The 25,887-nt window shown below is 41.1% G+C and overlaps 1 protein-coding gene across 3 annotated transcripts in view; it reads left to right on the plus strand.

Annotated features, from left to right (window-relative positions):
- The window catches only part of ptch1 (patched 1), a 58,853-nt gene that overhangs the window by 17,355 nt on the left and 15,611 nt on the right, over positions 1-25,887 (plus strand). For all 3 annotated transcript variants that reach the window (XR_002919622.2, XM_036213480.1, XM_024275687.2), the window contains exons 3-17: positions 3,695-3,884; positions 4,061-4,130; positions 4,237-4,328; positions 6,225-6,414; positions 6,497-6,618; positions 8,304-8,451; positions 9,519-9,650; positions 9,749-9,904; positions 10,806-10,904; positions 11,870-11,995; positions 16,628-16,746; positions 17,120-17,774; positions 18,322-18,631; positions 19,481-19,623; positions 25,026-25,209. Coding sequence is in view for 2 of the 3 variants with exons in the window: in XM_036213480.1 (XP_036069373.1) it covers positions 3,695-3,884; positions 4,061-4,130; positions 4,237-4,328; positions 6,225-6,414; positions 6,497-6,618; positions 8,304-8,451; positions 9,519-9,650; positions 9,749-9,904; positions 10,806-10,904; positions 11,870-11,995; positions 16,628-16,746; positions 17,120-17,774; positions 18,322-18,631; positions 19,481-19,623; positions 25,026-25,209 (2,736 nt within the window). In the remaining variant the exon portion in view is untranslated. The remainder of the gene's footprint in view (positions 1-3,694; positions 3,885-4,060; positions 4,131-4,236; positions 4,329-6,224; positions 6,415-6,496; positions 6,619-8,303; positions 8,452-9,518; positions 9,651-9,748; positions 9,905-10,805; positions 10,905-11,869; positions 11,996-16,627; positions 16,747-17,119; positions 17,775-18,321; positions 18,632-19,480; positions 19,624-25,025; positions 25,210-25,887) is intronic.

A 25,887-nucleotide genomic window follows, 5' to 3' on the forward strand; every position in this document is an offset into this window, starting at 1 on the left:
AGTAATCTTTCATATGAAGACGGGGGCCGCAAATCATCATCCTGCGGGCCGCAAATGGCCCGCGGGCCGCGAGTTTGAGACCCCTGTATTAAAGTGTGGAGGTTACTCACAACTGTACACATCTGTATTTGTTTAAACTGTCTGTATGAATAATATTGTTAATGGATTAGGATTTTTAAGGGAATAGTAATGCTTACAATAAAATTGCAACTTTCAGAATGATCATTTTCAGTAGTTCTATTCCCTAGAAATGAATAAGGTTTGCAAGTTGTGGTATCCTTAAATAAATAGTAGAAATGGAACAATATTTGATATGAAACCTAACTGTTCAATACGCCTGATGATTGGATACGACTTTTTTCACAATACGGAAAAGAAAAGTTTGGTTGTGTTTAAGAAAAGTTCTCTGACAAGGATTCAATAAGCTACACCCATTGATTTTCCTGTTTACATGAGGGTATAAGGTTATAAAAAATGCATGTTTCCAGTTTGAAGCCACACTTTGAGCACTGGACAGCATTGTGTTGACATTACCTGTACAGTCAAACAAGAAATGTATGCAAATATAGGGTTGAAATTGTGTGTACTTATATTATGCTACCTTTACTACCTCCTTAGCACTTTACATCCACTCACGTACTAAAGAAGGCCCCACTGCCAAACATAGAAGCCAACCTTTAACAGGGGCAATGTGGGGTTCAGTGTCTTGCCCAAGGACACTTTGACACATGGGCTTTCAAGGTGGGAACCAATCCAACAATCTTCCAATCAGAGGTCGACCGCTCTACATGTGCACCAAACACAAAAGGCTTCAAATACAATAGGAGTTTACACAAATATACACCTTGTGTGTCTGAAGATTCATATCCCCAGATTGTACCAGTAGCATCAACACAAGAGGCCTTCAGCTCTCATTTGTTTGCTCCACTGCTAATCAGGACAAGTAAAAAAAATAGTGCTACTTGAAAAACTCGTTAAATGAAGATGCCTCCATTACTTTAGCTTCGTAGCCCTCTCATTGGGAAAGGATGTGGATGCAAAAGCTGGGAAAATGCTATAGGTTTCAGAAATATGGTAGAGCAAAATCGGTACTCCCAAATGGGTCGTACCTTAAGGTCCGTTTGTGACACTTTTGTTTTGGTGCTTGAAACTGGACAGCTTCAAGTTATCAGCACATGCTGGGGTCTGCCAGTTTTCTTCGGAGGAATATATGTATGTGTCACTGAGGAAACACAGCTGTGTGTACATGCTTTCAAGCGCACATGCTTGCACGTAGGCAGAAGTGAGCGCACTCTCGCACATTTTCTTGGTCCAGCTGGGGTGTTAATTTCACCCCAAGGCTGTGTGAGTGTTGACCCCCAAACGCTGTAACCTCGTGAAGTGAGGAATTCTCTGCGCTTGAGGCTGTAATGCGCCGTTTCCTGCAGTGGGAGAGTGCATTCCTTCGACTTTCCCGTTCCTGGATGCAAACTCCATGTCTTTGGGTGGCAGTGCTCAGCTGGGTGAGCTTGTTTGAAAGGATGATGCTTCCATCTTTCTTCAATCAGATTTCACTCCACTCACATGTAGACACAATCTAGTAAAAAGTGGAAGTGCTTCTTTTTTATGCTCCTTCTCTTTGAGGTGCACTTAAGCCTCAGGTAAGGTGGGCTGGACAGGTCAACTTGTTAGTGCACTGTCAGAGTGCATCAATCAGTTACATGAAGGTATTGCTAGTGTAACATAGCTGTTTAGCTGCTCTAGCGATAGAAAGGCATGTCGCTTGAGTCTGCCAAGGGCTGCTATTAATGATGAGTATTATAAACATGCCTTCAGACAGGATCAGATGGGAATGCTGTTTGGGTCCAGAAAAAAAGAAATCAAGTGTTTTTTTCCTAATGCCTCAAGACACGGCCCCCCTTCCTCCCTGTTCCATTGGTCTAACTGGGTGGTCCGGCCTCGCAGAACAGCCATGCTTACGTTCAACTTTAATGCCATTACAATGGAGTAAAAACATTCAGTATGTGCCCACAGTTGCAGGAATTGAGCTGAATTGTTAAATTGGATTAAGGCATAATAAAATGTTACAGATTTTTCACACAGTCAGCTCTCTCACCGGTTAGTTTTCATGTTTGGTGTATATGTGTGTGTGTATTAGAGACCAAGTGAAAGAAGATGACTATAAATTGCTTGAGCTTTCACTGAGCGTTTAGTCTCTGATGACGGAAGGACTCAAATCCTCTGCTTGTAAATCAGACACACTCAACTGAAGGAAGCACACACCCAGCTCCAAATTTACCTCCAAAAAGAAGTAAAAAAAATCCGATAGCTATACGGTTTGTGAGCATTTTGGTTTATTTGTTACAAATGTTGGAATTTTGTCTGCATTTGCATGATTTTGTTGGTGCCAGACTAACTGCACTGGGGTGGAGTCCCGGCACATAAATGGCTTTAAAGGCAGCGCTCTCCAAGTTAGCTCCATCTAACGCACAGGGCTGTCTATGAGCTCAACGCAGTACTGGGAGCAGAGCCTACAGAATTCTTCTATACAAAACATACACATGGGCTTAATTTCACATATGCAGACAGTGTGCCTTGGCTCTATTGTTGCAAATGTATGAGTAAACACTAAGAGCGGTTTGAAATCTGGATTAATAGCGATATGTCATTATTTCACTGAGAGAGGTTTTTATCTACTCACAACAGTGAAAATGTGCTGGCATAGTGAAGGGATTTGGGGTTTGCTCAGAAGGAATGGGGGTTTGAGTAGTAATTTTAACTCATGGACTTTGCCATCTTGGTTTGAATTATACAGAAATGTGCAAATACACAGTAAACAAATCTGACAGTTTTTTGTTCTTGGCTGGTAAGAGCAAAGGATAGCCGAGGATTTCAGGCCATCTATAACAAAAAAGACCATAGACTTTTTATAAAGAATAAGTGTTGTGTATCGTATCAAAAGCTTACTACTGTCTTAGAAGCCCTAAAGCGCTCTATGATACGTTCACACAGGCATATGACGCATTTTTACCATATAGTGTTCACACTGTACTTTCGCTACATGATACTAGCGCATGTCCGCCCCCTACAGTTGGAAGGGGCTCAGCGCAAAATGTCAGAGTGGATGTTGCTCAAGGCATTTTCTTTTACAAATAAATAACAGATTTGGTGTTAGACAATTCTGTCCTCCATTATCAGTCTTCAACCGGTTGGCCCTTCCATGAATGAAAAGGGACAACATCTATATGCCAGAACCAAATCTGAATCCCTGATTGATCAAAGATTTAGCTTAGTTACCATTTCAGTGGCCTTGTGGTAGAGTGTCCACCCTGAGACTGAGAGATCGTGAGTGCAAATCCACGGCGAGTCATACCAAAGACCCATTGCCTTCCTGCTTGACGCTCAGCATTAAGGGGTTGGACTGGAGTTAAGGGGTTGTACCATTTTACATTGGAGGGAATACCAACAAACTAGCTTATGTAAAAAGCCACCTAGTGGCCACTTAGAAAACTGAAAGGCTAATTTTTACAGTACTTCCATCAGGAAGTCAAATGTTTGGTGTGAAAATAGTGATGCTTGTCATTGTGAAAATGTGGTTTATTGACAGACCTTCAGTGTAAAATGTTTATGTTGTTTTGTGGCATTTTGCTTGATGATGAATAAAAAACATTTGCGCAAAAGGGTTACACTTTTCATTTGTTTTGTTTTTGTCTAGTTGGCGGGCGAGTAAACCAAGAACTGAATTACACACGGCAGAAAATGGGCGAGGAGGCCATGTTTAACCCCCAGCTGATGATCCAGACGCCACGCGAAGAGGGAGCCAACGTTCTGACAGTGGAGGCCCTCCTGCAGCACCTGGAGTCAGCTATGCGAGCCAGTAGAGTTCATGTTTACCTTTATAACAGGTAACTCCCATTTTCATCTGTCTCTGTTGATGTTTGAATTTTAGTATTAGAGTGTCAAATGTTATACTTCTTTGGAGTAGAAATTAATGTTGCTGAATATGATTATACCGTTATTTTAGCATCCGTTCTGATGCCATAAAACAGCTTTAACATAATTTTGTTTATCCTCTTTTCAGACAATGGAACTTGGAACATTTATGTTACAAATCAGGAGAATTAATCACAGAAAATATTATTGTGGATCAGGTGAGAACTCCCAATTTGGTGACTTCTTTACCAGAATGATATGTGAACTCTATCAAAACAGTTTCTTTTACTCTGCTTAAGCACTTCTTTGTCTTCCTTCAATCAGATGATCGAAAAGCTTCATCCCTGCCTCATCATTACCCCTTTGGACTGTTTCTGGGAAGGAGCTAAGCTCCAGTCTGGAATGTTCTATCTCCCGTAAGTCAAAGGGGCTACCCTTTTTCCTGCACAGTCTCAGTTTTTAAAGATTCACTGTAATTCCATGTGAGAGCAGTAAGTTATCAGACCAGTTTCTTTCATGCACTCTGGTTGCTGATCAAATGCTTAAAAAATTCTAATTGGGCACACATAATGGCTCTTGTGTTTGCCAGGCCAGTTGAAAAACCGGTTCAAGTGATGCTTGCACTGAATGCTGAGATCAGCAGCAATGGTCGTGGCCATTATGAAAACCAATGTCCTCAGATTGTTTTTAGGGGAAGCGAGAAGCAGGTTACATGAGTCTACGTTTTATTTATCCCAGTTTAACTCCATCACACTCTGTCCATCCAAAAGAGAACCTCATAGGAGCAAGTGGGTGTGATTGTGTGTGTCCTGAACTCGTCCCCTTCTGAAGGCTCTATTGTAGTGGTTGCTGGCATGCGTATCACTGGTGATAGTTTCTCTCCAGCCCTGGGCCTCACACCATTGTCTGGCCGTTCTGTTGCTAATGGCCTGCTGCTACAGTAATACTCAGCAGACCTTCACCTCTGCACGGGTTTGTGCATGCGCATAAATGTGTGCCCTCGCTGGCGATGCTAGCATGTGTTCTGTGGAGGTCTGAAGCACACAGGCTTGAATCGCTGTCACCATGCTACTATGGACATGCGTGTCTGTGTTTCACCTGTTGGTTTAAGATGGCAAATAACGGATTTTACTATGTTCTGGTTGGGAGGCTGGGAATAATAACCCAAGCCTGGTTAAGCACATACAATGTGGTCTGAATGACACAGAGAAAGAAAGATTCAGAGAAAGAGAGACTGGAATGTGCGAGGAATAGAGAGCATAGAGACTTGCGGTCTGTGATGGAGCAGGAATTTGGCAATTGCATGATGGGTAATAGTAACCTAGCCTACAGAGATTAGTTGCAGCTCTGTGGTATGAAGGAACTTGCAAGCTATAATATGTTGCGTTACCATTTTTTTTTTTTTTTTTGACTATGAGAGGTTGGAGTGTTAAATAAAGTTTCAAAACTCATCTTAATGGTGAACCTTCACTTTTTTAGTTGAAGGAACCCCAGATCATAATACTACCCCCACAGATCATCATTTTACCTACTGAACTTGTTTCAGGGGCATAAATAAATTCAGTTGACATAAAATCACTGCTTCAGGTTAAGTCTTTTGGATAAAAAAAAGAAGTATATTTTGATTGAAAATAAACCAGGTGTAAAACTCACAATTTATTTGTATGTTATTTATAATGTGTTTATTTGCTGTTTTAGTATCAATTACTATGACTCACTTCTTTTATGAAGTAAAAAACTGAAAAAGCATTGCTTTTGACTTTTATACATTAACTGAATTGATTTATGCTCCTGAGACTAATTCAGTAGTGATGGAATCCACTCTGATCGATGGGAGTAGTATGATGATATGGGGTTCCTTCCGCTGAAGAGGTTGAGGTTCAAAAGTGACACTTTTTAAATTTTTTTCCTCATGAAAGTATCATACGCACCTCATTAGATGATGCTTGGTATAAAACAACTCATTTTCTGATGAGAAGATCTCAAGTTTTTGGAATGGCTTGTTTATATTTCTGGGTAGTCATTTGTGACTATGATCATCATTAAACTAAGATGTGATTGCACAATAAACCCATATTATGTGCTGATTTATTATCACTGAGGATTTTAGTTTAAGCCAAAGTTTAGTTTGGGATGAAGCCAAAACTGAAATACCATATGTGTACGCCCACATAATGTAATTTCCTTAGTTTTAAACAAAGTCATGTTTAATTATTCCAACTTTTATGTCCATTTTTTTTGTTTTTAGGGCTTAATTCTCTATCATTCTATGTAACTGCTGCCTATGCTAATACTTGTATTTAATTTTGCAGAGGTAGGGGCTATTTACAGTGGACCAACTTTGACCCTAAGCAGTTTCTTGCGGAGTCAAATTTTCCCGTGGAAAGCTTTGAGAGCATGCTGGAAAAGGCAGACATTGGACATGGCTACATGGATAGACCCTGTCTGAACCCCGCTGATCCCGATTGCCCCCTCACTGCACCCAATAGGAACTCAACAAAGGTAGGAACACAACTGTTCAGAAAGTGTTCTGAAAGTGTTACTTTGAAACTGTGGTTTTAACAGATTTTTATTTTCTTGTCAGCCTTTCAATGTGGCGCGGGCCCTGAGCGGCGGCTGCCACGGTCTGTCCAGAAAGTACATGCACTGGCAGGAGGAACTGATTGTAGGAGGGACCACCAAGAACGGCAGCGGACCCCTGCTCAGGTAACACACCACATCTCTTACACCCACACCTTTATAAACACTGAAGCGATCACGACAGGGCTTATTCTGGAGACACCGAGTGTTTTCTGTTCTCCTTCACTCTCTGAAGCGGCGCATGGATGTGTGCCGTGTGCTATAAATCTTGCAGTCATTAGCAGATTCCATTGAAATCTTAAGAGCTCCAGCTGTTCCTGCTCAGCTTTGGCTGCTCTGCTCGGACAATGCCCGCATACATACACACTAACGCAAACGTACACACATGTGCACCAAGTGATCTATTGCCTGACTAGTTTGTTCAAATATACAGTGATCTGAGGTACATGGACCTAATTCTAACACAAGTACCAGGTCAGAGCTCAGAGAACCTGTGATATACTCACAGGCGTACAATGGAAACAGTTTTATGTGTGGGACAATTGAAAGCATACATTTAGGTAGAAGTTTTGTAACTACAAAATGTGTCTCAGTTTAGTGTTAAATTTGCTAAATTGTGTTTTTGGCACATGGACACAAAAGCACACAGTCACAGAGTACAGTGGGGTGCGTTGTTTGTGTTTTTTGGTTGTGTGTTTTCCTGGCAAGGTTGGGTCATTAGAGTGTGCTTGCCTTTCTGCCCGCGTGCGTGCGTGTGCTGTGTGTTGTGTTGTGTGTGTGTCAGCCTCTCTTCACTGGGCTGATGCCGCTGGCACCTAGTTTCGACATCTTGTTTGCTAACTGCCACCATTATAGTGATTATCACCATATTACAAAGATGACATTCATAAGCAACATGACAGACAAATCTCCACTTTTTTGCTTTGTAAGATTGTGATGGTGTGAAAACTCCCTGATGTGAGCGGTGTTTGTAAGTTGCTCCCTAGTCCATACTCATTAGTTAATGATTAATCACTTATATTAATGTATTCCCTTGCTTATTAGGAATGTGTAATGCTCCCATCATCTTTTGATAGTTTGAAAGCATTTCAATTATGCCTTTTTTAGCCAATATAAAAAAGAAATCTGTGTTGTTTTCTAGGACATAGTTTCTGTAGAGCGGCGGGACCTCATTAGAATTTTATTAGAAATATTATTTTCCTAATTTACAATTTTATTTTTTCAAATTTGCAATAATGCCATCAAGTTTATGGAAACTACTTGTGCTAGTGGATGAAATGATGCACCACCCGTACAGAGAGTGGTAGACTAGTGCAAACCAAGCTGTCATTTCTCTGTTTATTAGCCCCATAAATCCTGGCATTAACTGTTTTTTATGTTGCCAACTTTTTCTTAATTTTTAAAGTCTTTTTTACCCCTTTTTTCTTGTTATAATGGGTTTCAGTTTTGGTTTTGTGCTTTCAATTAGGTTGTTGTGGCAACATTTCCTCATATAGTCGCATCTTTCTATCAGAAATGTAAAAAAAATATTTATGTAGATAAAATAAAGTGAAAAAGTGAACATTTTCTACAATATATTTGGAATAACCTCCACTTAACATATTCCATCTTCTTTAATGGACTTTTCTCTGCATTCACATCATCCCCAACCACTTACATTTCTTATGTAGTTTTTTGGCAGTGGTAAATCAGCATACTGTATCTTTTATTTGTACGCTGACAAATAAAAATGATTTGAATGGTGCTGATCACCCACTTAAACGCTTGACCTCCCCCCTTATGTTCTCCCTCTGTCTCGTTTTTCCCTCCAGCGCTCAGGCCTTGCAGACCATGTTCCAGCTGATGACTCCCAAGCAAATGTTTGAGCACTTTCGGGGCTACGAGGAGGTGGCCCACATCAACTGGAACGAAGAAAAGGCTTCTGCTATACTGGAAGCCTGGCAGAGAAGATACTCCGAGGTAAGGGCCAAGTTAAAAACGTAAATGCACGATGATAGACACCAGCCGGATGCAGACAGGGGCTTATCTAGAGCCCGGACTGCTGATAGCTGAAGCTCTGTTGACGAGTGCTGAGTGGCAGAAGTTTATCTTTCGCTGCTCCATGGAGAGAATTGATGGAGCAAAAGAGCGAGCTTGTCTGGAAGACATTAGGAGAGTGCTGGACGTCTCTCCTTTTTTTTTGTCCATCTCACACTCTCTCTGTCTTCACACAATCACTTTCCCAGCTGTGGCTCCATTGGTGGCTCAAGTGTGACATCATCTGGTCTTTGTTTTTTGGGGCCCCAACCTCTGTTCCACATGGTGTGACCCTGCCTGTCTGCATAAATGTGCATGTTGCTGTGTGCGCTATTGGACAGAAATCTCACATATAAAAGAAAATCTCCACTTTTTACCTTTTGTTGTACGCTTCTGGGTTTGGAGGTGTTGCTGCAGGAAAAGTTGTTGTGCGACTTATGCACGTGAAAGTTGACTTGTGGGTGTGCGATAGAAATGTGTGTCAGCCAGCGATACTTTCCACTGTTCTGTAATGATGAATCTCTGTTAAAGCCATCTGTCTGCCCAGAGATAGTGAGAGGAAGACAGATGATTGTTCAAGGAACTTTCTGAAGATTTTCCTGCAGTTTTGTTTTTAAAATATACTAAATTTTCTTTTATATTTGCCCACAGGTTAAATTTTTAATTGAAGTGCTTTAATTAATTAAGGGAAAATCAAGTAAATTTTCTCTTTTAGTAAATCTGGGTTTTAAGTATGGCTCCTCTTTGCTTAGGCTACAAGGGGATCATCATGTTCATTTTAGTTTGACCTTGAACATAAAAAAACAAAAAAAAAACTTTTTTTAAAAATATAAACAGCACTGGATTCAGGTATGAAAACAGACCCAGATTTAGCCAGCCCCACTAGGGGTGTAGGTAGAATATCTGGGGGTGGGGGGCCAGCCATTGTATTTATGAGGGAAATTTTGAGGTTCACATTCTTTTTTTTATGATTAAAGTTGATGTGATTGTGTCTGTGTTCCCCTCTTTAGGCAGTGCTGCAGAGTGTGGCAGCAAACTCGTCTCAGAGGGTCTTGTCTTTCACCACCACCACTCTGGAAGATATCCTCAAGTCTTTTTCTGAAATCAGCGTTATCCGTGTTGCCAGTGGATACCTGCTGATGGTACAAACATGCCACCAGAAAAAAAAAAAATATATATATATTTTTTGGTTTGAAAATCAAAGACTGACTGCTTCCATGTGCGTACTGTTTGTGCATAGCTTGCTTATGCGTGTCTGACCATGCTGCGGTGGGACTGTGCCAAGTCTCAGGGTGCCGTGGGGCTGGCGGGGGTCCTGCTGGTGACGCTGTCTGTGGCAGCTGGTCTGGGGCTCTGCTCCCTCCTGGGGATCTCCTTCAATGCAGCTACCACGCAGGTAATGAACACACATGGAGCAGCTTTTAGCTGTCTAGCCCGACTTGGAGACTAAATCATACAGCCACTTAGTCCAAACCTCAAATCTTTGTCTTGTGCCGCTCCACAGACCTTTTCCTCCCCTTTTTATTCATCTTTTCATGGTAATAAATTCTTTTAAAAATCTTTTCTAAACTCCTGAGCCACTCATGAAGATGTTCAGGTAAAATGGATGTGTTGGTTTTAGTTTCGAGTGCAGAGCGGGATTGATCTCCTGGTTTGGCAGATAACCCTCGCACCATCCAATAGGGGTCAGGACCAATCCAAGATGACATAGGGGGCATTTTACCTGAGTTCCCTGAAGTTTTGTCTTTCTATTTCATTCAAACAAGATTACATAAAATAATAAAAAAAATAGTAAAAATTAAGTTATTGTGTTACCACAATTGTTTTAAGCAGCTTTTAAATTTAAGAGGGAAAAGTTATGTGGTTTGAATAAAGCTAAAGCTAAAACTAAAGCAAAGACTAAAAAAGAGGAGGAAAGTGACAAAAGCAATGAGTTACTTTTCCCTATTTTTTAGTATTTCACAATTTAGCAGCTACTATTAGATGATTGTGTTAAAAAATGTTAATGTATGGAATATTAAAACCATTATCTAATTTTAACATTTAATTTAATTGTTATTTTTGTAAATTTTCTAGCCATAAAAAATAATAAAAGACAGTTTCAAAATTAAAAAAAAAACACAAAAAGCTGTGTACTTTTTTTATGGTATTACTTTACCATTTATTACAGGTTTATTTTTATGAGTACATATTTTCTTGATTTTTATTTGTTTCCTGACATCAAACTCTAAAGCCATGAGAGAAGACCCCAGCAAGCTTTCGCTGTTAGCTCATTATTTGAGTTTTTGTGTGTGCAGGTTCTCCCCTTCTTGGCTCTGGGAGTTGGAGTGGATGATGTCTTTCTTCTGGCTCATGCCTTCAGTGAGACTGGACAGAACAAGAGGATCCCATTCGAGGTGAGGAAAACATCAACAAGTCCTTCCTTTGATCTCTTATCTTTTTCATGGAGGAATGTGTGAAAGCCTGTCTGTGCCTGTGATGTACCACCACAATTCCTGTGCCACACAGTCAGCCCACTTATTTAAATACTGATTCATCGTTAAGAAGCACACTCTATGTTGTTTTTTGTGATTTTTTAACAAAGTTTATTTTTGTCACAATATAAGACTTAAAAACATGCCTATTTTTTAGTTTTCTTGCATTTGTTCAGCTATTAAAAAAGTCAGATTGTTGGAACAAACAACAGGATGTTGATTTAATCTGAAGAAAAGTAAGCAATAAAACAAGAAACAAACCTAAATCATTTGACAAACCTCTCATGGGTTCCATATGTGTGTGTGTGCGAGGTAACATTTCATCTTGAGTGTAGGTGGGGGGGTAACACAGGCATGTATTTGCTTGTTTTTGTTTTCCACTGCTTCCCTCTCTCGCTCTAGCTCTTATCTCCCCGTCTCCCTCATCCCCCAGCTTCCTTTGTGTGGCTGAGATGAAAACTAAACAGAGCTGAACTTGATCTCTCCTGTCTGACACCTAAACACACACTCGCACAGACACACACTGACACACACCCATGTGCATTAGCCTGCAGACACTCCCTGTGTGGTCCTGCACGTCTTCAAACATACAGTTACAGAAAAACCTTTCAGGAATTTGTGCACGCTTATCGCCGTGTATTTACTATAAGGAATAATAGTTGTTGAGGAAGAACTGAAAGCATGCTGCTGCGTCTGCGTTTACCCCTTCATGCCTCAAAGGGAAGCAGACAGGCCCAGGTGGATTATCTGAGCACTTGAGGGCTTCAAAATGCTGCAATCACTGTCATTCACGTCAGCGTTATGATAATTATTCATCTTCTCTCAAGTATTACACACATCCTGGAGGCTTCTAAATGGATCCATTACTTTCTGCTTGTCTCTGTTAGGACCGCACCGGAGAGTGTCTAAAGAGGACGGGGGCCAGCGTGGCTCTCACCTCCATCAGTAACGTCACAGCTTTCTTCATGGCCGCCCTCATCCCTATCCCGGCACTCAGAGCCTTTTCTCTACAGGTATGCGGCGCCCTGATCGAAAATAAGTCTGTTTGAAAGGAAATTAGCTTCAGATCTTCGCAGATGACTGTGGATTTCATTTAGCAAAGTAAAAGTATGACTCTTTGTGTGTCTGAGCATGACGGTGTGATGTTTTGAATCTGCCCGCCCTCCCTTCCTTCGTTTTGTGGTGGGTCAAGTGTCTGTCCAGATTGTGGCTGAGTGCCATGTAACAGAATCCAACTTGCATGTGCACGCTCTTGGATAGTTGTGGCGTCCGTGTGGGAGGCTGTGCAAGCAGTGGTGTGTCCGCACGTGTGCACACAAAGGTTGGGGGGGGGGGCTCGGTCTTCAACATCTGTCATTAATTATGGACGTCACCAGAACAGTGTCTGACAAAATGCCTCCAATAATCAGTGAATTGTGAATTCATTTAAACACTCTCTCAGTCAGGGTGATTCATACTGTAATGAGAGGAGAAGGTCAGGTTAAACTTTTCATGACTCTTAAACAAAGTCTGAGGTTTTGCAGCGGTATAGTACTGCACGAAAAATGAAATATAAATACAAAACTTAACATAAACATGCAGCAAAATTAAATGTATAGGTTAAATTATATTGATGGTTAGCTTTGGGTTAAGGCTATTCAATGAAATATGTTGCTTTAATTTCCAGATGGAAAAGAGTACCAGAAAACTGTTAATAACTAATAACATTATTTGACTATTGTGATTTTTTTTTTTGTTGTACAGCATATGCATTTAGTACATCTTTGTACATGATCAATTTACATGATTTTCTTTTGAAATTTCCCTTAAATCAAGTGGTTAATGGTAAAAAAAAATTAAGTTGGGGAAAGTCTCACCATCTGTTTAATGGATTGACTCAACTACCCTAAATAGTGGGATTTTATAGACACAAAAAACTGACACTTTTAGAGAGATTTCTGAACCAAAAAGGCTTAATGGTGGCAGAGGTTGCTGGTCAACCAAAACAATAAGCCTGTGTGTGCGTAGTTTAAAGGGTAAAGATGATGAAAATTGTGTTTTTGTTGTTTTTTCTGATGATAGAGGACATATATGAAGAAAATTAAGATTCAAATTTCCTTTCTGAATATGTCTTTATCCAAATTGTTGTGAATTAGGAGCAGACAGTTTGAAAAACAGCATATTTGTTACGTAGAAAATACAATGGATGGGCTATAAGCTCCATGCTCCGCTCCATTCTGGTGCATCCGCTTGTAGATGACTAGATCCACTGGGTGGATAGATACAGCTGGATGGCTCCAATATTTCTCCCCTTTTTTTGTTGCACCGATAATGTTAGGTGAGGGTTGTGAGGTGTCGTAAGCTAGCAGGGGATAGTGTAAGCAGAGAGCTCAGTTATGGGTGACAGGAAATGGGGGTGGGGTTGCTCTATCCCGCCCACAACTCAGAGGCAAATTTCTGCGGAAACTATGAGCTAGAATACAGCAGTTTTTATTTTGATTTAGGGGCAGAAAGCTAATTTGCATTCATGTGGTGTCTGAAGATGTGCTGTTTTTTCGAGATTTAAGTGTGTGTTAAACCTCAGAATAACTGAGAATTACTTTTTCATTTTATTTAAGAGACAAGTAATGCAGTTACATTGTGAAAATGAAAAAGTATTTCTGTTAACCCATTTTAATTTTCAAATTTGATATTATTAATTGAATTTTGGTACAAATTTACCAGTAAACTTTTGGAAAATAAAATGTCAAATGCTCTTTTCTTTATCATTAAAATTACGTCACAGAATGAGCGATGTTGAAGGAGAAAAAGAAAAAGCTGTTTAGAGGATTGCTTTTTCATTTAATTTAAGAGATAAGTACTGCAGTTTCATTCGGAAAAAGAAAAGTATTTCCAATATTGACTTTTACTTTTTTAATTTTGAGTCACAAACGCTTCCATAGATTTCTGAGTTAAAAAGTCAATTTTTGATAATTCAAAGACCACATGGTTGCAGCATTTCTCCAAGTTTGTATTTTCATCAACCCATTGGTCCAATTGGCTCTAAAATGAGAACAAAGATACAATTTTGAAATAAAAACTCCAAAATGGTCCATGTTAAAATGTATTAATTCATTTTCAATTAAAATTAAAGCATGTTTTCGACATTAATCTATGTTATTTTCTTTTTAATGAGGTAGATTAGCAAGACACGTAACACATCCGCTCAAATTTTACAACCCTTTGTGGCCCACAAGTCCAAAAGTTTGCCCACCCATGCGATAATACATTGGAACAAATTCACTGACTTGTGTAACAGCCCCCTAGTGGCCACTTACTGAATTGACTTGGCTCCAATTAGTTCTATTTCCAAGAACACAAATGATATTTAGTAATATCCAATAAATGAATCCCTGCATTAATAGAATAATAGCAGAAGTAAATCAGCATGAGTTTATACTCCCTTTACAAATGCATTTGTGAAACCTGACCTTCCTCCTTCACCTTCTCCTCCCTAACTACTACTCACCAAATGATCTAAGAAGTTGCCACTTTGAGTGCAATATTAGTATGTGTGGATAGATGGCTTTAGTACAGCAGCTCTGTCAAACATAAGCCTTTTTTTTTACCCCGTGTGCATTATTCAGCCTGCCCCATTTGATACACACGCACTCACATGCATACCATGCACATGCCATGCATACTTTACACTTGCGGTTTTCTAACTGGTAAAAGGCAAACTTAATGGACACAACATGATAGGAATATTTTATTATGAAGCATGTGATATCCATAACCAGCTGTCAGGCTCATCTCAGTGCAAATGTTCACGTTTGTGTGTTTCATTCTTGTTTTTCTTGTGGACAACTTAGTTCTTTCCCACTTTGTCCTTCATTTTGTTATTTTTTCATGAAAAAACGAAGCTTGGCGCTCCTGCAAACAAAAATAAAAACAAGGGACTCTCGTACAAAGAGGACAGATTTACAGATAGCTCCCTCTGTGGGGGTTATCCAGCGGTCACTGTGTGTGAAAGCGGATAAATAGCTGTCTCACTTACAAGCAATTTCTGTCTTTAAAAAATGATTTCTCTCTCATCTGAGGAGCAGAGGAATGAGAGGACGTGTGTGTGGAAGAGGTGAGGGTGTGGTTTCAACGCGAGTGCTGCGCAGTCTTCCTAAAGCTGGCAGTAGATAAATGCGTGGATGTGCATTTTTGTGCGATCGTGTGCGATGTGTGTGCGTTGTCTGTGGAGCCAAAGCGCCTGCTCATCACCTCAGGCCCGCGGGTCTCTGGCTCCTTGGGTGGTCTGGCACACATGTGATTGTGCGTGTGTGTTTAGTGGTCTGGCAACTACGCAATATCCAGATTGTACTCTGGGCTGGGCCCCAACCTAACCCCAACCCCCACCATCCTCCACGACACCACCTTCAGAATTTCAACCACAACTCAGTTTTAGCTCCTATTGAGCCTCGCCTTTTCACTGCATATTTAGTGTGTTTCTGCTAAAGGCAATTATTTCAAATCATGTTAGGGTTTATTTTCCCCAATATTCCAGCCATCTTAGTGTTTAAATGATCTAGAACAGTCTGTCTTTTTAATAGTTTTTTCTTCAAACCTTGTATCTGTTAATGGATCACAACAAACTACTTGAGAAGTTTTATTCTCAAAAATATTTTTAAAAATTTTGTCGTTAAAAAAACACTGATGAAAATTGTGTTTTTAGTGATTTTAATGTGGCATCTTTCTCATGACTGATGACATATATAAAGAAAATTAAGATTAAAATTGCATTTGTTAGTAAGACTGTGAAACTCGGCGTAACTCACGATACAATACAATTCTCGATATGGCTCACAATATGGCAAATATTGCTAAATATATTACAATATATATTATACTTGGTAATCTATGATATATTGCTACTTTTTAAACAAATATATCTTTTTTATCATTGAAAACTTCTTTTAGAACAATTTAATACACAATATATTAATTTATGTCCTTTGCAACAGTAAAATAAAATTATCAATAAATACTAATGTGTCTTTGCAGTCGTAAAATACGTAAAAAATGCTGTTTGAAAAATAAAGTTTTTGTTACATAGAAAATACACTGATTGGGCCACAAGCTCCCTTCTCCACTCCATTCCGAGGCATCCACTTTTAGACAAATAGATCCATGTACGTCTGAGTTTTCCTCATCTGAGCTGGCAGCAGCCTTAAAACTGTACGGCTGAAAAGCTCCAATGTTGCTCGCCATTTTTGTTGCACCAGTAATATTAGGTTTGGCTGTAAGCTAGCAGGAGAGAGTGTAAAAAAATGATTTTGGGTAGTAGGGGCAGGCTTGCTCCAATGTTTCCGCCTACTGCCGCTCTGCAGAAAATGGTTTTAATTTGGCTTAAAACGGTATAATCCTTATTTTATGTCTATGGTATTATCAAAATTAAAAAGACCACTGTAAATACTTTAAAAATCGATTACTGGATTGGATCCTACACTGTAAAAAGTCAAATGTTGGATCAATTAACAAAAGTTCTGTAATTCAAAAATATAATTTTTATCAAATCAAAGATTTAAAAACGTTTTTTTAAATGTAACAAATTACAGAACTTTTGTTAATTGATCCAGCGTTTGACTTTTTTCAGTGTTGCAGTTTTCGGATGACTGTTAATAATGTGTGTTTTGCAGGCTGCTGTGGTGGTGGTCTTCAACTTCGCCATGGTGCTGCTCATCTTTCCTGCCATCCTGAGCATGGATCTCTACCGCAGAGAAGACAGACGCTGTGATATTTTCTGCTGCTTCTACAGGTGTGTGTTCTCGTGTTTCTGATCACGAAATAAATTGCTTCACTTATAGAAGTACCCTCATAGTAATCTACCTTCAGCCAGAACCTAATTACTACTCAACTTGTCCTTTTCTGCCTGGCTGCTGTGTTTTTATCATCTTTATAAAGCTTTACCAGTCTCCCTGCCAGCCTGAGCATGTTGGTAGGCGTTGGGATACTACAGATGTGTACACACACCATTCAATACCATTCTTGGATCTAAGCTTTAATGTTGCTGGCAAAAAACAGGTTGAACAGCCTTAAAACTGTTTATATATTTTGTTTTATAAGATCAGATGTTGCATGAATATGTTAAAAGTCCCCCATTTATTGAGGTTTTTTTTTAATCCCTGCAGCCCATGTGCCAACCGTGTGATTCAGATTGAGCCTCAGGCGTACCTGGATGGGCCAGAGGCAAACCGCTACAGCCCTCCGCCATCATATCACAGCCCTCCTCCCTCGTATCACACACCTCCCCCAGGCTACAGCAGCCCCCCTCCGTCCTACAGCAGTCACAGCTTTGCTCATCAGACCCAAATCACCATGCAGTCCACAGTGCAGCTCAGGACCGAGTACGATCCACGCACCCAAGCCTTCTACACCACCGCGGAGCCCCGGTCCCAGATCTCAGTTCAGCCCATGAACCCGCCCCCTACCAGGGTCAACAGTGATTACCGCAATAACAACAACAACAACACCGGCAGCAGCGGCGGCAGCCTCAACAGCGGAAGCCGGGGCAACGGCGGATCTCGAGGCCCCGCCACGTTCCCCCAACACTTTTCGGCACCTTGTGCCGCGATGCCGGCTTCGGCCTGCCCCGCTCCCCAGGGCGATACCGCCTCATCGGTCGGACACATTCCTGAGAGCAACAGTTCCACACGGGATCTTCTGTCCCAGACCGGAGAGGCCTCTTTTGGCCTGCACTGCTGGGAGTCGCCCTGCTCTCGCTGGACGCTGGCCTCATTCGCCGAGAAGCACTACGCTCCATTCCTTCTACAGCCCACCACCAAGGTGAGCTTAATGAGTGTTTTATAGAACGGGAAAGGAGGGAACCAACAGTGGCTTCTGTCTGTGGTGTAAGCGCATTTGTGAGCTGACTTGGTTTGAATGGGAGAATTAGTCATCAGACTGAACAAAGTAGGAAAGGAAATATCTGAGGTAGACGTTTGTGGTCATATCTGAGTCACACAAACACACACAGTCTTGTGGGTGGTCATTCCTCTCACAGCCTTCCAGAGCTGAAATCATCTGGTGAACTGTGCTTGACATTGCAGTCTTTCTCAATTGCAGTATCCTGGCGAATGTTATTTCATTCCTCCAAATGACTTCATGCGGCCTTCGCAATGCCTTGATCCAAACTTCTCTTTTCAACTAAACGCAACAAACTCCAGAAACTTTTAAGAAGTCAATTCCTAATTTAGTTTAAAATTTATAATTGAAATAATTTGCTTCTCTGTTTAGCTTTTCAAGTTGATTATGAATGATTGATTTATTTTTTTTGTAATATTACTAAATTACATGTTCAGTGATGCTTGAATGTTTCTCCCTCTGACTGCAGGTGGTTGTGATCGTGGTGTTCCTCTGCCTGCTTGGCGTCAGTTTGTACGGGACCACCCAAGTGAGGGACGGCCTGGAGCTGACGGACATCGTACCGAGGGAGACCAGCGAGTACGACTTCATCGGCGCCCAGTTCAAGTTCTTCTCCTTCTACAACATGTACGTGGTGACGCAGCGAGCCGATTACGCCAAGAACCAGCAGCTCCTGCACCAGCTTCACCAGAGGTTTCATACTGTTCGCTACGTGCTGAAAGAGGACAACGGCCAGCTGCCGCGCATGTGGCTGCACTTCTTCAGGGATTGGCTGCAAGGTAGCTTATAGCTTTACATCTCCAACCAGTTTTGCTTATCTGTCTGTATCTTTCTGTCAGATTTGGCACTTGAATTTATTACCTGTCTTTTGAAATGAATCTGAGGCAAACAAGATGTTAAGAATGACTAATGGACATCGACAAGAGCTAATTAAAATCACTTGTTTCTTTCCTGAGCGGGTCTGCCGAACAGAGAAACATGAAAAGCTCATTTATTATTTTTTCTTCCTCCTATCAAGAATTCCATCTTTCACATGTCAACCATGTCCGTCCACGGCTTAACTTTCAGCAAGGAAACAGTGACCGCTCCGCTCTTTTCAGCGATAAAAAAAAAATGTATGTTAGCCGGCTGGGAGCCACACAGAGAGCGTGCGTGTGGGTGAGGGAGGCAGAACAGTGTCTGATATTGCTTTCTGCAATGGTGGGACAAATTGGAGCCAGACAGGCCAAGGAACGAGACCCAAAACAACATCTCCCACAGACGGACCACAGCATGGGCCTTGGGGTAGGAGGTGGGAGGGCGAGAGGGGAGGGCTGTAATACACATATGGATTGGAGAGCACTATAGAGAAGGAAGCATATGTTACTGATAGAGGCTTGAACGCTTGATTTGAGTTTTAGGCTATGGAAGCTTGTTGGCTATGAATGAAGTTACATGAAATGAATGGCACTCATTAAAAGGTTGAGGATAGTTTGCAGTTTTGTGTTATGTCCTTTTTTACTGCTTTGAGTTAATACAAGTTGTGTTTCCCCTTTATAGTTGTTCCTCAGAGGAAAAAATAGGAGTTGACAGAGTCATAACCTTTTAAACCCCCAACACACCTCTCCGCTTGTGGTTTCTTCTTACAGGACTCCAGGAGGCTTTTGACAAGGACTGGGAGGCCGGTCGCATCACCCACAGTAGCTACAAGAACGGTTCTGATGACGGCATCCTGGCGTACAAGCTATTGGTGCAAACGGGACGCCGAGACAAACCCATTAACTTTAATCAGGTATGCTTGTTTTTTTAACTCAAGGATGATTGTAAGTCAAGACTAAACAGACGTTTTGTTAAAGTCTTGGAAACTTGGGGCTCATTCACAGCTAGTGGTTCAGTTTATTGTTTTTAAAGATCTTCATTTAGTAGATCAAACTACCAATTCTCACTTCCAACTTGTCATATATGGACGTATGGTTTGGGCCCCCTTCACATCACTTTTTGACGTTTTGGGTGTCTCCAACTTGTTGTTTCTTAACATGCTGGCTAGGACACGGAACCGGTACCGAGTTAGGGTTAGAATACTGATGCTAGTCCCAAGGGTTGGGGACTGCTGATTAGCGTATGCATTTTTCCTATCTGTGGCCCGGTACCAAACAGCCGTCGGACCGGTTCATGGCCCAGAGGTTAGGGAGCCCTGATTTAATGGGAACCGACTTTTGACCAACTTTCTGCTTTTGTGCAATTACCGGTATGAAGCTCAATGAGACAATTGTTTTGTGATATTGGGCTATATACAGTAAACAAAATTGAGTTAAAGTGAACAACAATGACTTGAGGACACCGAACCAAGTGTCCATATATGACGAGTTGAGAGTGAGAATGCTTTTGATCAAACAAGCAAGTCTTAGTCTTCCTGAGAATACATTAAAGTTTTTACCGCAAGTAAATCATGGTAATAAAACTCTGAAAACTGACAACAAACCAAATCGTAAGCAAAGGGACAGACACATATCTACAAGTGAATCTAAAGGAGTGTGACACAATTAGACAATGGCTTGTGGAACTTTTAGAGTTTTTAGCAGTTTCTAGTTTATTTTCTTTGTGTGTTTTTTTCTTTCTGGTTCATTTTTTGCTTTAGTCACTACAGCCTTTATGAGTGGATACAGGCTGTCTGCAGGCAAAAGAAAAGTTGGAAAACCAGTACAAAATATTAGGGTTGTAGCCCGCTCGGTGAACCTGTAGTGCGAAAATGATTATGTGTATTTTTTTCAACGGGCATGGTGCGAGTGACAAGTCAAAACAAACACTTAAGCAACATATAAGGATAAGAAAGGGTGAAATAGGTAAGATGGATTTTCTTTTTTTCAACCTCCACCAAATCGTGCGCACTGTGCAAGAAGGCCTTTAATACTGTTCAGGTTGTAAGTAGAATCTATATAATCAGACTGTCATTTCTGTGGACATCCTAACTGCTTCCCATGAGCACTTATGAATCTTGTGCACACATCGTGCATGCAGCATTTGTACTCGATCAGCAACGAACCAGTACTTGCAACTTACTAATGGCTAGAGTGTGGCGTAAAGGCACCTGTACGTCATAAGTGCGAGAAACGTACATTATTCTTACAGATGTTTCGCAATACACTTTCTACACACACGTTCCATTTATATGACGTTCCTTAAGGAGGCCATATGAGGCTCAAGGGAACTACAAGACCCACCTGCGCTCCCTTAAGATTCATCCACTCTTGTTTATGACCCTCCACGGGCCTGGACAACCCAAAAACATGCAACACCTGTGGGAGTCAACCCCCCGTGACTAAGACTTTTGGCACTGTCACACCCAAACAAGCCTCTGGTTTACTGTGTGAGGTCCACCCTCAAAAGTGCAATGTGAAACCTAAACAAATTTAAGCCCTTTTCGCATTCCTTAACCGATCGAACTTCATCTTTTGACATATGCTGCTCTAAATGTGTGTGTGTTTGTGCTTTGGCAGTGCTTCACTTTGCTTTCAAAAGTTTCTGCCATTCATGCTTTTTCTCTCTCCAAGCCTGGTTTCATCTGCCATTCGTTATGACTTTACTGACTCGAGGAATTTAAAGCTCTCACTGGAGCTTCATCCTGTCCTGAGAAACAGATCAGCTTTGCATTTACTACGTTTAACTGGTTGTGCGTCTGTGTGTCTATTGGAGTCGCTTTGACAGTGTAATGTTCCCTGCACAGGTGTTGCTTGTACAGTTGGCTCACTGTGGCTTGAAAGTTTTTTGCACACCAGTTGGATAGGGAGGCAACATTCTGGTGTTCGGTGGACTGAATTCAGCCGTCTCCTTTCTCTCATTTCATCATGAGAGCTGGCAGAACCACAAGAAGTCCATTACAGTGCATTGCTGAAAGGTTCTGCCTACACAACAGTTGGTTGGGTGTTGATGTTTTCACCTCAACTTAAACCGAATGCAAAAAAAATAAAAAGCATGCATCAAAGGTATGCAACAAAAGGATAATATCTTAATTATCAGACAGTTTCCAGTTTGGCCGCTGAAGGGGAGTCATGTCTCCAGTCTGGCACCATTTAAGATTCTGATATTCAACGACTCCACTCAGAACAGCTTAGATCTCAGATGGAGGTCAAAAGAGGAAATTTGCAGAAGATCAAATCTAGTCTCTAGTATGTCAGCAGAAAGATACCAATGTGCTGATAATGAGACAGATTTGGGCGATAAAAGGAGGAAATGAGGGGAAAATGGTCCTGGTTAAACAATCCATCTCATGATTTTCCAGTGTGGTACCATTGCATTTCAAAAAGAAAAGACAGACAGAGATGCATGGCTGCATTCTTTGGCTGGAAAATGGGAAAACAGAAGATAAGAAAGTGAAGAAATATAAAAACAACATTCTTGGCCAGGACTCCCGCAAACCTCAAGCACAAAACAGCCCATGTGCCTTTCAACACTGAGGTCATTTTCATCAAATTTAATCCGCTTAGCTGCATCTTTTGTTTATTTGTGTTAATAATTTGTCTATGAGTTTGCTCAATTCATGCATGTCTACAGATTTGAATGAAAGCTTTTCCTCTTTTTTTATTCACGTGCTTATTTTGGACATTTGTCTTACCTAATAAGCTCCACAGCCGACTGTTCTGCCCCTGGAGTGACAGGAAGCAGAGTCGGGCCTTGTGTGCGGCCCTGTGACTTCACTTCCTCTGCCTGTGAGGGATGTGCGCTTGCCATGAGTTGTAGGGGCCGCCAGCAGAGTTGCCTGGGCTTCCCGTGACAGCTTAAAGACATACAGTTGTTGCATATCCCGCTGTTAAATTCAATCCAGATCGTCTGGAATCCGGCTCTCCGTCTCCGGCTAACTCCTGCCCTCCGCGCTCCACTGCTGTGTCCGCTTTCATTGAGGGGAGCTTGAACACGTGCTTCCTTTGAGGCAGCCCTGTGTGGGCATTTGTATGCACCGGGTGTGTGTTCTGCTTTTACAGTAGCTGTTTTCTGTGTCTTTAAATGAAGACCAGATCCTGGCTGACCCTGGCAAATTGCAAAGCTAGATGTTTTATTTTGATACGCCATTCTATGACTCTGTGCTCTAGCGCTCTGTGTCTGCTCACATATCTCGGTTCCCGGCGACTTATTCATTCCTTGTGTGCTTTGAAAGCGGGGCAACAGAAAGGTGTGGATGTAGTGTGTGAAGAAATAGAGGAAAGGAGGTGCTGAGGAGAATTAGGAGTCCAAATAAAGGTCAAGCGAACGCTATCAAGAGTTCTTTTGTTTTTAGGGACGGGTGGCTTTGCGGCGCCAGGCATTCTGGGTACCCATAGGAGTCAGGAGAACCAAGTGTTAGCAACATTTGTACAGATGTTGTGTTATTTTTATAGCTCTACTCCATTTGCTGGGTGGCATTTCCTTCGGTGTTAACAACCAGGTTAACTGCACACAGACGCGCCCAGGGACTCCAGCCAAATTTTTTATTGTTACGCTAACTCAAGTAATTTTTTTCCACCGTCCCCACCGCACACAAAAAAAACCTGCCCCTTTCTTCATGTACCTAACCCCATGAGTCCAGCTTAACCCCCAAAAGCTCTCCCTGCCTCTGTGAAAGAGGGATTTATGGTTCCTAGAAGGGAGAGTGGCGGAGCAGTACAGTAATGGTTTTACCTCTCGTGAAGTAGGACTGCGAGGCTTCCCCTTATTTTTTCACATGGTTCCTTCAGGCAGCCTCTCTGCTGGTAAAGAATTTTTTTTTTTTTTTTTTTTTCTGACAAATTCACATCAGTACAGTTCGGCGGTCTCGCTGTGATTTCAGCTGTGTTTACATGCTAACAGCTACTTGGAAAGAAAATCCAAAGCGATGAAATGCCTTTCTTTTTTCTCACACTTTACATTGCCTCTTTCTTAGAAAACACTACAGACACATTCAAAACACAAGAGTCAAAGGGTTGATAGAAATTTAAAATAACAAAAAGAGAGATATATTTTAACAAACAAAATGTAGTTCCTCAGTCACGTTTAATGGTGTTAATAGGTTGCCAAGGAACACACACGAACATTAAAAAGCCTGTTTAGAGACCTGAGTTACTATAATACAAGTTTTTATTGTGCTGCTGTCAAAATAGGAATCGTTAATTATGTTGGCTTTACTCTCATCTTTTATCTAACATTTTTTGAAAGAGGTTTTGTGACGGAAAAATTTTGTTTTGCTTGCATCTTTTTACAGAGTGTAGCAATTAGGTCCGGCGCAGGAGCCAACATGAATGCAAAAATCACAATATTCACTTCAAACGTGTTGGGATTTGACTAAATGGGGTTGTAGCTCGTGTTAAAAAAACATATTTTGGGACATTTTAGTACATTGAGACATTTAGTTTATTATTTGTAAGTTTTACCTTTTATTTGGGGATTTCTGAGGGAAAACGACCCAACAAAGAAGAATTTCTGCTGAAAATGTATTCAAACTTGAAAAATTATCCTCAATTTTTAAACCTTTTGATTTCCTGGTAGCAATATTCGTTGGCATATACGTCTGTGTGAACAAGCCCAGGTCCAAAAACAGCCTTTTTATTCACCGAACAACCTGTAAAATAACAGAAATGTGATTATTTTTCCTATTCTGAAGCAAAGGTGAATTATCCTTGTATATTTAGACGTATGAGGTTCTGGTTGCCTAGTCATCAGCAGCTGTAGAGTGCTGCAAGGCTTCTTTCAGAAATGTATTCATAGTGGTCAGGACATCAGGCCTGAGGTTGGCCGTCAGTATCTTCTGTATGTAAAGTGAGATGCTGATTCTACATTTTCCGTGTTTTTAATGTGGCATGTTAATTCTAGGAAGTGCGGGAATTTTCAGAAGGCTAGCCAGTGTTTGAACTGACGATTTTTTTTTTTATTTCCTTTTGGTCAGAAAAGGATCAGGGGCAATATTTTTGTATGGTTTTGAAATCTGCTTCGTTTACTGGCGCTCATGCATGTGCATGAATAGAAATTTCTGAAAAATGTTTCAAGTTTTCCGTATTTTCCACAATTCCTTTGCGTTTACAGGAAGAAATTTGCATCTGCAAGCACCACCGTTCCATGTGTTCTTGTAGTTTTCGGTCTATTGAAAAATTGTATGAACAACCTAATGCATTCTAGATTGCAGAATTTTGTTGTCTGTGAAGGATTAATGTCGCCGTCATTAACTCATCTCTTTTGTTGGTTTTGCAGCTTACCCGTCATAGGCTTGTGGATGCAGATGGGATTATCAACCCTGGAGCCTTTTATATCTACCTTACTGCCTGGGTCAGCAATGATCCTGTGGCATACGCTGCCTCGCAGGCCAACATCCGTCCACACCCTCCTGAGTGGCTCCACGACCATACAGACTCCATGCCCGAGACACGCCTCAGCAGTAAGTCCTATTCTTCATCCATCTATATTCTATATCGATTTCAATGAGCTGATGGAGATGAAAGTGGGGGACACCCTGACTATGCCCCCAGTCTGTTTCTGGACTGTGGAAAGAATGCCCGGAGAAAACATGTAAACAGAAAGGTCCCAGCTGGGATTCGAACTAGAACCCTCTCACTGTGAGGCCAGAGTGTTAACCACTATACCACAGTGCAGCCCTAGCCTTACACTTCCAATCATCTGATTGAGAAAGTGTCAATGCAAATAACCACACTAATACTGCTACGTTTGCAGCTCAATTTGAGTATTTGGCATCATGAAATGGAACTTCTTGTTTTTCTAAAACATGTTTAACTTTTACGGAGTTCATTGGTCCCATTAGCACCTGCCACATGTGTTTATCTCTTGTGGTTTGCTCAAAGTGAGGCATACTTAGCTGCTCTTATGCTGCGACTGCGCATACGTGTGATCAGGTTGAAGCTGAAAACAAAGACACAACTAAGTGTTGTGCTTGTGGTTTAATGCTATAGTCTCGGCTGCCATGGGGCCCCCGCATTACACACACATTACACACACGTTATTAAAACTCAGTGACCCTAAACACAACACGCAGTCTGTTCTCATGTCTCCACCACAAACACTCACACAAAAAAAGTCAGGCTTTAATGTTATTTGAGTC

This window comes from Oryzias melastigma, linkage group LG9, assembly GCF_002922805.2.
Source record: "Oryzias melastigma strain HK-1 linkage group LG9, ASM292280v2, whole genome shotgun sequence".
In the NCBI taxonomy this organism is placed as follows: Eukaryota; Metazoa; Chordata; class Actinopteri; order Beloniformes; family Adrianichthyidae; genus Oryzias; species Oryzias melastigma.